The sequence below is a fragment of the Geotrypetes seraphini genome, chromosome 16 (assembly GCF_902459505.1).
Source record: "Geotrypetes seraphini chromosome 16, aGeoSer1.1, whole genome shotgun sequence".
NCBI classification, from domain to species: domain Eukaryota; kingdom Metazoa; phylum Chordata; class Amphibia; order Gymnophiona; family Dermophiidae; genus Geotrypetes; species Geotrypetes seraphini.
In genome coordinates this window covers 30,058,089-30,071,305 of record NC_047099.1, presented here as the reverse complement: position 1 = coordinate 30,071,305, position 13,217 = coordinate 30,058,089, and the positions used below count along the sequence as shown (strand labels likewise).

At 45.3% G+C, this 13,217-nt stretch overlaps 1 protein-coding gene across 7 annotated transcripts in view; it reads right to left on the bottom strand.

The window, feature by feature from the left end:
* Positions 1-8,116: 8,116 nt before the first annotated feature.
* Positions 8,117-13,217, bottom strand: part of KIF1C (kinesin family member 1C) — a 93,380-nt gene continuing 88,279 nt past the window's right edge. For all 7 annotated transcript variants that reach the window (XM_033924028.1, XM_033924027.1, XM_033924029.1 and 4 more), the window contains exon 22: positions 8,117-10,432. In XM_033924028.1, the coding sequence (XP_033779919.1) occupies positions 9,500-10,432 (933 nt within the window). In that variant the 3' untranslated portion in view covers positions 8,117-9,499. The remainder of the gene's footprint in view (positions 10,433-13,217) is intronic.

The following is a 13,217-nucleotide window of genomic DNA, read 5'->3' as shown; positions in this document are numbered from 1 at the left end:
TTGAATATAAAAGTGTGAGATTTTTCAGTGTAAATCACGTATACTGCTTTACTAAGGACACCTGGAACGCGCTTCCCGGAGAGGTAATAAGACAGAGTACAATTCTGGGGTTCAAAAAGGGACTGGATGACTTCCTGGAAGCGAAGGGGATAACAGGGTACAGATAGAGGTTTACCGTACAGGACAGTGAGCGAATAGGGTATGGATATTTCAGGTTAGGTAGGGAACACTTTCAGGTCATGGACCTGGGGGGCCGCCGCGGGAGCGGACTGCCGGGCACGATGGACCCCTGGTCTGACCCGGCAGTGGCAACGCTTATGTTCTTATATAAGATTTGCCGCTGCTGGGTCAGACCAGTGGTCCATCGTGCCTAGCAGTCCGCTCACGCGGCAGCCCTTAGGTTAAACACCAGTGCCCTATTTGAGTCTAACCTTACCTGCGTATGTTCTGCTCCAGCAAGAATTTATCTATCCTTTTCTTGAATCCCTGAAGGGTGCTTTCCCCTATAACAGCCTCTGGAAGAGCGTTTCAGTTTTCTACCACTCTCTGGATGAAGAAGAACTTCCTTACGTTTGTACGGAATCTATCCCTTTTTAACTTTAGCGAGTGCCCCCTAGTTCTCTTCACCTCAGAGAGGGTGAACAATCTCCCTTTCTCTACTAAGTCAATTCCCTTCAATATCTTGAATGTTTCGATCATGTCCCCTCTGTTCAAGGGAGAAGAAGCCCAGTTTCTCTAATTTCTTGCTGCACGGCAACTCCTCCAGCCCCTTAACTATTTTATTCGCTCTTCTCTGGACCCTTTCAAGTAGTACTATGTCCTTTTTCATGTACGGCGACCAGTCATTGGTGAGGCCCCACTTGGAGTATTGTGTTCAGTTTTGGAGACCGTATCTGGCGAAAGACGTAAGAAGACTTGAGGCGGTCCAGAGGAGGGCGACAAAAATGATAGGAGGCTTGCACCAGAAGACATATGAGGAGAGACTGGAAGCCCTGAATATGTATACCCTAGAGGAAAGGAGAGACAGGGGAGATATGATTCAGACGTTCAAATACTTAAAGGGTATTAACGTAGAACAAAATCTTTTCCAGAGAAAGGAAAATGGTAAAACCAGAGGACATAATTTGAGGTTGAGGGGTGGTAGATTCAGGGGCAATGTTAGGAAATTCTACTTTACGGAGAGGGTGGTGGATGCCTGGAATGCGCTCCCGGGAGAGGTGGTGGAGAGTAAAACTGTGACTGAGTTCAAAGAAGCGTGGGATGAACACAGAAGATTTAGAATCAGAAAATAATATTAAAGATTGAACTAGGCCAGTTACTGGGCAGACTTGTACGGTCTGTGTCTGTGTATGGCCGTTTGGAGGAGGATGGGCAGGGGAGGGCTTCAATGGCTGGGAGGGTGTAGATGGGCTGGAGTAAGTCTTAACAGAGATTTCGGCAGTTGGAACCCAAGCACAGTACCGGGTAAAGCTTTGGATTCTCGCCCAGAAATAGCTAAGAAGAAGAAAAAAAAAAAAACAAAAATTTTTTAAATTGAATCAGGTTGGGCAGACTGGATGGACCATTCGGGTCTTTATCTGCCGTCATCTACTATGTTACTATGTTACTATGTGTTGGACGCAGTATTCCAGGTGGGGGCGTACCATGGCCCAGTACAACGACTTGATAACCTTCTCAGATCTGTTTGTGATCCTCTTCTTAATCATTCCTAGCATTCTGTTTGCCCTTTTCGCTGTCGCCACCACACATTGCGCGGACAGTTTCACTGACTTGTCTACAAGTACTCCCAAGTCTCTTTCCTGGGGGCTCTCTCCGAGTATAGCACCGGACATCCTGTATTTATGCATATGATTTTTGTTACTGACATGCATCACCTTGCACTTATCCACATTGAACCTCATTTGCCATTTCGTGGCCCATTCCTCGAGTTTGTTTTATGTCTCATTGTAGGTCTTCGCAATCCTTCTATATCCTCCACCTTGGCTATTTCTCTTAGTGCCTCTGAAAGGATAAATAGAACCAAGCTGTAAGCCTCATCCAGTAGACATCTGCAGGAGATGACTGTGGGCAAGAGACAAGCTCCCAACTCAACCAGGTCTAGTCTGTGGAAGTGGCTGCTAGGATTGACCAAGTTCGGAGAAATACTAAAATATTCCACTGAGTACCAGCAGAGTGATGCCACTGGGAAGGATCAGTGTCTCTACCTCCCTCTGCTGCCAAAGGGATAACATCCATCAGTCAAGATGAAAAAGAAGCCAATTTTCAAAGGAATTTGCACAAGCAACAAAGTTGACCTGGATAAATTTCTTCCACTTAGGGAGGGGGATGTGCTAAACTTACCAATTGTCTAATGATCATTGCTAAACCGGTTTGACCGACCCGATGCACAAAACTGCTGTCCATGTGTTTCTCCGAGCGATCACTCATTCTCCAATCTGAGCATGCAAATGAGGGGATTAGTATTGAAATTCCATGCAAAGTAGGCAAGCGACTGATGCACAAAATGGCTTCTACCAGCAGAAGAAATACCGATCCAAAACTTATCATAAGAACATTAGAAACGCCTTCACCGGATCAGACCTAGGTCCATCTTGTCCGGCGATCCGCACACGCGGAGGCCCAGTTAGGTGCTCCTTGTTGGAGACCCGGGTTTCCCGTATCCCCGGATATGATTTGCAAGAAGGTGTGCATCCAACTTGCGCTTGAAACCATGAACACTAGTCTCCGCCACAAGCTCCTCTGGGAGAGCATTCTCAAAATTCTTAGTTGATTAGATCCCCATGACTCACTCCATTTGTTATCTAACTTTTTATAAACCGCATTGAACTTCAAGGTTATGGGGTCTAGAAATCCAATTTTATATGATGTTATGTTACAAGTCGCTAACTATCCTTGCCGGCTTTTCTGCCCTGAAAGTAACAGAATCAGTATCGAAGTTATACTATAAAAACAAATATAGATATGCAGTGGAACTTATATGTGTAGTATATGCTTATATCGTATTCACATTGAGAACGCGTGTGTTCAAGTTCCATTCAACGCAGGCCCGTTATCAGCTTACACAATAAAAAATGTAAGGGACTGGGGCAGAATAAGGGGTGCTCACAATTCTTTTCTTTCCAAAAGATAGCAAGTAGGACCAGCATTATATATAACACATTTATGCTACCCATAGTAAACTGTAACTTCCCCACCCCCTTCCGTATGGCCTCGATAGTCGCATGTATATGATGTCACAGCTTTGCATTGCTACACGCTTTATGGCACGAGAAGCCACAGAGCATCGCGAGATTGCTACACTGCTCGCTTTTTACAAAAGTTTTTCAACAGCTCCGTCCAACAGCTACCTCCAATAACGAACTCCTTTTTAAGAGCTCTGTCCAACAGCTTCCTCCAATAACGAACACCTTTCAAGAGCTACCTCCGACAGCTTCAACAGCCACCTTCAACAACAAACTCCTTTCCAACAGCTACCTCCAATAACGAACTCCTTTTTAAGAGCTCTGTCCAACAGCTTCCTCTAATAACGAATACCTTTCAAGAGCTACCTCCAACAGCCACCTTCAACAACGAACTCCTTTCCAACAGCTACCTCCAATAACGAACTCCTTTTTAAGAGCTCTGTCCAACAGCTTCCTCTAATAACGAATACCTTTCAAGAGCTACCTCCAACAGCCACCTTCAACAACGAATTTCCTTTCCAACAGCTACCTCCAACGAACTTCTTTTTAAGAGCGCCGTCCAACAGCTTCAATAGCTACCTCCCAAGACACGGGAAATCTCTTTCGGCATTCCTTATATCACATTTTTCGACAACAATACTTTGTGGCTGATGACGCGTGTGAGTAAACCACGCCTATGACTGACATACAATAGGCGCATGCATACATTGCATCAAGAACCAAAAGGAATACTCTGCGCATGCGTTTAAATCGCTCTCACAGCAATCGATCGGATGAGATTAGGGTGAGCCTCTTCTTAAATAGCTTGCATGTCAACTTGGTTGCGCATCAATCGCTCGGCCAGAGAATCGGCCAACAGTGATCCAGTCGGTATTACCAACTGACTTTAGTGCATATAGCCCTTAGTGGCCACACATATATTAATAGATTTCCCATCACGTGCACTTTTAACTATCGGGAAAAGAAAAGATACAGGGGCCGAGAAAGTACACATGAGATTTGATTTTAAAATCCCTTCTTGTACTTTTTGGATATACTGTATATTACACCTGCTGATGCCAAGACCAAAAATACTGTTGTAGTTGTGAGTTTTCACACTGTCCTCACCATAAAAGATAGAGAGAGACATTCACAAGATGGAGCTAAAAAGAGAAGCAGAGATAGGGTGACAGGCTGATGGAGGGCCAAATAAAGATGTGGGGGTACACAAAAGCTTCCTCTTTCTACTCATCTATGCCTTTGAAAAGTCTCTCTCAGCAGTTAGCTTACTTAGTTCCTAAGAACCAGCCGTCAGAGGCAGGAAAGTATGCCCAAATTTCTTCCTACAGGTTAGGGACAGGTGGCTTTTCTTCAGTTAGGCTTGCGTCTCCTACTAGTATTGATCACGATCAGTGTAATGAAATGGAGCCTCTGCCGAGTGAAAAAAGGAGATCAGAGAGTGTACGTACTAATGATGAGTGAAAATTAGTATCTCTGAAAAGTCGCTTGCTGCCTAAGGCTTGGGTAATGAAATTTATCACAGAGCAGGACTGGAGGGAAAGCAAGCGTTAGGCTAGCTTGAAGTGATTCCTGTATAGCTCTCACCCAGAAAAAAAACATTTTGGTGTGGGTTTTTTTGGGGTTCACATATATATACTGCGAACCAAAAAAAAAACCTACACCAAAATGTTTTTTGTCGTATCTTCCACAGAACTCAGCTGAGTCTTATGAAACTCAGGGCTCCTTTTACTAAGCTGTGCGCTAGTTTTTGGCGAGGGGTTAGCGGGCTAAAAACGCTAGCGCACCTTAGTAAAAGGAGCCTTTAGCGCGTTATGTCCTGAATGAAGCTGATGTAAAATGTTGTAAATATTTCCCACCTCACCATGAATCGTTGCTATGGGATACGCACAGAAACGCTACCCGTGTTGTTCTTTTAAGGGCAATTGAGCGAAAATACTATTGAGTTGAACAGCAGCCCTCCCTATTGTTTTTTCCCTAATTGTTCTCTTTTACTTTGCCTAATGTAGTTCTTGCCTTTTACCTTTTGTTCTTATTTGTCTTTGTTTTTAATAGTTTTTATAGTTACAGTTTGGGGACGTATTGTCACCTCAAACTTGTATTTTAGTTAAAGCTTGTTTTCTGTTTTTACAAATTTGTACACTGCCTAGAAGGCTGATTGGGCGCTATAAGAAATTTTAAATAAACTTGAAACTTTTAAGTCATGTAACCCCTCACTAAATTTTGTGATGGGCTTGTCCTTTTTTTAAAAAAAATTTTGCTTTTAAATCTATTTTACTGACTGTAAACCGTGTAGATATATTTTGATGGACGGTATATCAAGAAATTAATAAACTCGGAAACTTGGAAGCCTTGTGAAAATGAATTGATGCTATGGGATATGAACACTGTAGAGAATGACACGGTGACAAAATTCATCACCGTTCCCGCCCCCGTGGGAAATAATCCCATGTCATTTTCTAGTGTCTATTTCAACCTCGGTCCTTCTACACCAGCATTCTTCAAAGCAAAGCTTGCGGGTCAGTGGTTGTGGCCATTCATACTCTGATTCTTATGTGAGCCAAGGATAATGAAGCCATTGTGACATCACTGATGTGATTGGCTCTTAGGCACTGGTGGAATGAGGCATTATGACATCACAATATCTGCTCTGGATACCAGAGACTGTCATTCTTTAGTGTCTATCTCAACCTCAGTCCTTCTACACCAGCATTCGTCAAAGCAAAGCTTGCGGGTCAGTGGTTGTGGCCATTCATACTCTGATTCTTCCCTCTCTCCTTAAAGAATGACATGAAGATGGTTTCCCGCGGTTATCTGCAGGGATGGGAACGGTGATGAATTTTGTCACCGTGTCATTCTCTAATGCACAGAAGCAGACAGTCTCTGTATCAAAATGATTTTCACTGCAGAAGACTGAATTCTGATAAAGAACTTGATGCTGCTAAAAGATAACAGCAGTTGACGATTGCTGAAAGAGTTCCCACAGAAGGGTTGGAACAAACAGCCTTGACGTGCTACTCCGCAAGATCCAAGCAGCAAGCACTGTGGATCGTAAGCCAGGCAGCAGACGACCGCACTTGATTTGCACACAAGAGCACATTGACAATGTACTGAGCCAGGACACGCGAAAAACACATTAAACAACTTGCCGAATAGCAACAGACCTCTGGTTAGGATAATTCATGACTATATGAAATTAAAGTGTCATGCTCAAGAGTTAACGTTACACAACAAAAACACATGCCTGAAACGGAGCTAGCAGCTTTTGACCAAGTACCCGGAGCAGAGCATCAGCTTCATCTGGTTTACAAGATGGAAAGATATTTATCCCAGGACAAGCAGGCAGCATATTCTCTACATGTGGGTGACGTCATCCACGGAGCCCCGACGCGGACAGCTTTTCAAGCAAACTTGATTGAAGATTTCAAGTTTGCTGGTGCTGCACCACGCATGTGTGTGCCTTCCCGCTCCACTAGAGGGCGCATCCCCTCCTCGTGGTCTTCAGTTCTTAGTTTTCCGCGGAGCCAGAAAGCCCTGTCGTTTTTCTCTCCGTGTTTAAGTGCCTTTCTAGCACCGCGGCTTCTTTGTTTTGTGCAGGAGTCGCTGTGCGCCTTTTTTGTTTTTGTGCTTTTCGTAAAAAAAATAAATAAATAAAATTGATCGCCTGTATGTGCCTTCAACAACATTGAAGCGTGAGGTTAATGTCCAATCAGTCATGGTCTCAGTCACAATCTCAAAACTGATTCACAGATCTGCGCTTCATCAATCCTGGGGTAAAGACCAATGGTGTATACTACCAGGAAGTCCTCTTGACGCAGAAGCTGCTGCCAGCGATCTGTCGCATGTCTACATCTTCCAACAGGACAATGCCTCAGCGCATTGAGCGAAGGACACTGTAGAACTGCTACATTGGAAGACCCCAGACTTCATTAGTCCAGACCTCTGGCCCATGAATTCACCAGACCTAAACCCAGCTGAGCACCGGATCTGGGGGCTGATACAGGAATGCGTCGACCAGACAGGAATATTTGACGTCGAAGACCTTAAAGAGCGCCTCATCTCTGTTTAGGCTGAGCTGAAGTAGAGCGTCATTGACAAGTCCATAGCTCAGTGGCAGCCAAGGCTGAGGGCGTGCCTTCATGCAAAGGGAGCACACTTCAAACGTCTGCTTAATTGAAACATTACTTTTTGACTTTACATTTTTCTGCAAGATACGCCACAAAACATTTTGATGTCTTTTTTTATTCAGTTCACAATTCATTTTCACAAGATGGTGTTGTGGGAAATATTACTACAGTTGACGTCAACTTCATTCAGGACATATGACACTAAATTTCATAAGAATCAGCTGAGAGTTTTGTGGAAGATACGACAAAAGATTTTGGCGATTTTTTTTTTTTTGCGGTTCACAGTGTATGTATGTACAGTCAAACCTCGGTTTGCGAGTAACCCGGTTTGCGAGTGTTTTGCAAGACGAGCAAAACATTCTCGCAAAACGTCTCGCAAACCAAGTGTTGACTCGATTTGCGAGCACCCCCCGATAACCGGCATCGCTCCCCCCCTCTCGCAAAGGGCCCCTTCCCGCTCGAATCGGCACCCCCCCCCCGCGAGAACAGGAACCCCCCGCCCGACCAACTTTAACTCACCCCCCCTTTGGCACCGGCACGCAGCCCACAAGTGCCGGTGCCGCTTGAAGATCTTCTTCCCAGTCTCTGGCGGCTTTGAGCATGCATCTGCGCATGCTCAAGCCCTTCTAATTCTCCCTCTCGCCGAGAATCTTGGCAAGAGGGAGAATTAGAAGGGCTTGATGCATGCTCAAAGCCGGCAGAGACTGGGAAGAAGATCTTCAAGCGGCACCGGCACTTGTGGGTTGCGTGCCGGTGCCAAAGGGGGGGTGAGTTAAAGTTGGTCGGGCGGGGGGTTCCTGTTCTCGCGGGGGGATGCCGATTCGATTGGGGGGGGGGCCTTTGCGAGCGGGGGACAGCGGTTTTCGTGCTGGTGCCAGTCCGGGGGGGGTGTGTGAGTTAAAATTGGTTGGGGGTGCCTGTTCTCACAGGGGGTGCCAGATCACGCGGGGGGGTGGGGGGCAGCGCCCTGGCCTCGGGGGTGGGAACGTATCAAAGCGAGTTTCCATTATTTCCTATGGGGAAACTCGCTTTGATAAACGAGCATTTTGGATTACGAGCATGCTCCTGGAACGGAATATGCTCGTAATCCAAGGTACCACTGTATATCACACATAAATTGTCCATCTTTATGAACAGATTAATTTAACAGAAAGGGCTACTTTTGACTTCGGCAGGCTAAAGGTGATCAGCTCATTTAAACTTATTATTTTTATAGTGCTACCAGACGCATGCAGCGCCATGCATTAAACATGCAAGAGACGGCCCCTGCTCGAAAGAGCTTGCAACCTAATTATGACGGACACATTGGACAAACACGGTGAATCAATATATGCTGCTCACATAGGGAAATACAAAGGGACGAAGAGTAGAGGGAATGACAAACATGGTGGTCTACTGAATGCTTTTCTGGATTTTCTGATGTGCAGCGAGTACTAGAGCAACAGCGTGATGTCCTTCGGTAACGGAGAGATTTATTGGCACTGCAGTCTATTGGCCATACTGTGCCAAATACCTAGTCACATAGTAGATGACGGCAGATAAAGACCCGAACGGTCCATCCAGTCTGCCCAACCTGATTCAATTAAAATTTTCTTCTTCTTCTTCTTAGCTATTTCTGGGCAAGAATCCAAAGCTCTACCCAGTACTGTGCTTGGGTTCCAACTGCTGAAGGCTCCGTCAAAGCTCACTCCAGCCCATCTACACCCTCCCAGCCATGAAGCCCTCCCCAGCCCAATAGGTTTCCAATAGGAGATAGTGTCTCTTTTCATATCATCATTGGGAGAAGAATATTTTCTCAAGAAAGACCACAGCTAAGCATTGCTAGAACACTCATCTCTTCTGACCATGATTGGGATTCATTCCTCTCTCGCATCTTGGGGGGGGGGGGGGGGGGGGGACAGCACCTCATTTTAGGGAGAAAGTTGGGTATTTTAAATAAGTATCTTGCAAACCAACTACTAATCATCTCTATATTTCAATGTCTCTCATTGCCCATCTGCCCGCCATAAAGGGTTTAAAAAAGTGCCAGTCTAATACCTTTCGCAATTGCAGCTCATCTCATTCCATCTTTATAAAGATTTTCCTTCCTCCTAACCTATCTCGGCTCCTCAGCCATCCATTCAACCTCTGCACATCCTCACCTCCAACGTCGACATGCTCAAGTTCATCCATTTCACCTACATGTCTCATGAGTTAAATAGAGATTTCACTCTCTTTAAGATCTGGAGCCGAATTCTGCCTTCGCATGCGTGGGGGAGGCGTATACGGGTGATACTTGTAGGCTTTGTCCTGGTGGCCGCCGCGGGCCTCAGCGTCTCCGGTGTAGTAGTAGCGATGACTATGATTGTTGTTGTAATTGTAGTGACTCCAGTGGTGGTTTGGTCGATGCTGATGGTTATGCTTGCGTGGCTGATTGTGTCCCTGGTTGGGGTACTCCTTGTCCTGAGGACTGAAGTATTGCCGAGCACGCCTGGGCTTTCTGCCGCTGCCGTCCAGTGAGTTCCGTCGATATTGCTGTTGGTAGTGGTTTTCCTGGCGCTGGCGGTTCCCCTGCTGCTGCTGCTGGTTTTGCTTGCGGTAAGGCTTAGGGCTATAACTGTACCAGTTCCTCTGGGGATTCTGTATTTGCTCAACGGGTGACACTTCGTCCTCCTCTGCTGGCTCCACAGGAAGCTCTCTGCTTTCTACCAAATTTAATACTGATACTTGGTTGTCTTCTGGGAGGAGAGAGGGGTTGGCGGCATCCCCAATTCCAAGCATGAAGGCGGAGTTGGGTCCCCAAGAATAACGGTGTTGTGGGTTGCTTTTGAAAGGGAAGCGTAACTTGCACTCCAGAGGGGGCACAAAGCGTCCGGGACCTGTGTGCTTGCGCAGACATTTGGCAATTTGCTGCTGTTGGAGGTTCTGCACCTTCATCTGCTCCTGCTTCAGCCATCGCAGCCGGCCTCGGCGGAAGGATGGATCCTCCTCCATCAGCCTGGCCACCCGCTCATCATTGGAAGGTTCCTTTTCACAATCCAGATACTCATTGGTGCCCGAGCCATCGCGTTCCAATTCCTCCAAGCGTTCCGTGTACCACTGCATGATCTGGTCAGTGTCGGCATTTTCCTCGCTGCAGTCTCCCTGCTGACAGAAAAAAAAAAAAAACCCATTTGTTGTGACTGTCCCAGAAGCATAAGCACAAGAGACAGGAGGCTATCCCTCTTTGTTATTTATTACAAGGAACAGCTTATGGTCAGACTTCACCTATGTGGGCTAACCCTCAGTTTAAGAAACAGCTTATGTCTGTTATTACCTGGGACTGGACAAGGATACTATTTAGAGATTAGGTAAAGCAAGCATATATTCTCACATGTGGGTTATGTTATCCACGAAACCTGGTACGGACAGAATCCAAGCACACTGTCACTTTAATTTTAAGGCACTGCCTGTACCACATACATGCCAGTGATTTCCCACCCAACATATGCTCATGGGACCTGCAGTTCAGTTACAAAGCTAAGACGCCAATTAACCCTTTCAGGACCATAAGGATCGTAGGCCAATTTTTGTGGTTTTGACGACATTTTTATGGTAAAAAGGGCTTGCAGATGCCAAAAAATTGATTTTTTTTGTGAAATATCATTATTTTTTTTTTTTTTAAATCACACTTCTGGCTTATGGACAGTGTGGCAAGTGAATCTTCTCGTCAATCTGGCAACGACGCTAATGAATGAATGTCGGAACCAGTTTGTTTACATAAAGGCAGTATCATATGGAATCCGTACATATCAAATTTAGAACTGTAGACTATCCCAATCAAAATTTATAGGATTTTAAAGTTATGGGACAAATATGTCCCTTGGTCCTGAAAGGGTTTTAAGGGAGGTAGGCAGGTTGTGAGAATATATACCTGCTGTCCTTGGAGAACACCTGCTACAGGTAAGTATCTTTGCTTTATCTGAGGACAAGTAGGTACAATATTCTCATATGTGGGATTCCCAAGCTGTCAGGATCTTGGCTCTAGAAGAGATTTAACACTGAATATACATCAGCCTAGTGAAACCCAAGAGAACTGGAGAGAAAGTAAACAAATTTTGTAGAACTGCTTGCCCAAATTGAATTGCTGGAACCTACCTAAATTTCAGAAAATTAGTAAAAACAAACCTGTTTAACCTATTTGTAACCTAAGACCCCTTATGCCCTACCTCTTGTTTCCCAAGATCTCTTATGCCTTACCTCTGTATACTGCTCACCTATATAAATTGTACCTATATTCGTTGATTGTCCAGCCCTTCTTTGTTGTAAACCGCCTCGAACTACTACGGCTTTGGCAGTATATAAGAATAAAATGATTATTATTATTATTATGGAGTTTTTGCTCTAAACTGTAGTGTGTGGTGAAGGTAAGAATTAAAGACTAAGTGGCCCCTTTGCAGATGTCAGACCAGCCTCAGTATATGAGTAGGAGATACAGTCTGGTTACAGGAACTCCAAAGTCTGTTAGGGTTGAAAGCCAGAAAGAGCTTGGAGGAAGTTGTCTGATCTAGAACATCCACTGGGCAGAGATAGAATAGACTGACACCTTGCTCATGACTCATGATGTCACACACAGCATTTGCTACATAATTCACCCCAGAAAGGATCATCTGAGGATCCTCGTCTTCCTCCGAGGCCGGGTCCTGAGATAACCGAATGTAGCAAGCTCGTGGCACAAAGAAAGCTGCGGCTGCCACTTTAATTCCTAAGGCTAAAGCTTCAAATTGCCTCTTGAGAACCACATCTACCTTGCAATCCTGAGTATCATTCAACATTACACCTCCTTCACAGGGCAAGGAAGACCGCTTGGTGACCTATGCTACCAACAAATCCACCTTCAGCTGAACAAACAGCTGTTGAAAATCCAGAGCCATGGTGCTCCATAGTCTTGGCCACTTGCAGGGACCCTTCTGGAGACTCCCAGTGGTCAGTGACTAGCTTCGTGATGTCAGGAAGTGAGGGAAAGAATGTGGTCAGAGTCACTGAGCCAAATTGAGTCACTGAGTCATATTGAGTACTGCGACGTGGATGTTGGTGGAAATTCCAGCTGCAATTCATGCAGCGAATTAGCTATTAACCCTTTCAGGACCAAGGGACATATTTGTCCCATAACTTTAAAATCCTATAAATTTTGATTGGGATAGTCTACAGTTCTAAATTTGATATGTACAGATTCCATATGATACTGCCTTTATGTAAACAAACTGGTTCCGACATTCATTCATTAGCGTCGTTGCTAGATTGACGAGAAGATTCACTTGCCACACTGTCCATAAGCCAGAAGTGTGATTTTTTTAAATAAAAATAATGATATTTCACAAAAAAAATCAATTTTTTGGCATCTGCAAGCCCTTTTTACCATAAAAATGTCGTCAAAACCACAAAAATTGGCCTACGATCCTTATGGTCCTGAAAGGGTTAAGCATAGAAACGCTGATGCCTTGAACAGCCAGGGGTCTTCCCCCTGGTCCAAGGCCACCACTGATTCTTGTCCGCTGGTCTCATACAGAGAACCAGTCTCTGCCAGGGACACTGCATCCTGGGACAAAAAGGGCATGGAATCGGACCTTCCATCCTCCCAGTCAATGTCAGACTGGATATCCTGGACCAGTTCTGGGTCCTCATCTGCACGTGGCGCAGACTGTCTAATCTCCGGTGTCGCCACCACTGTTAGGACTCCAACAGATGCTGGGGGACCCCAGAAGGAACTCTCTGAAGGTCCTCCTGCGCTTAGCCAGTGTGGTACAGAGTCACAAAGAAGAAGAAAACAGTCCCGGCTCCAAAGAGCTTACAATCCAAACAGACAAACGGGATGTCATGGATACACTTAAGGGGAACAGTTAATCAGCTGGCTGGGTTGGAGGGCAGAGGAGTAGGCTATATCAACAAGGTA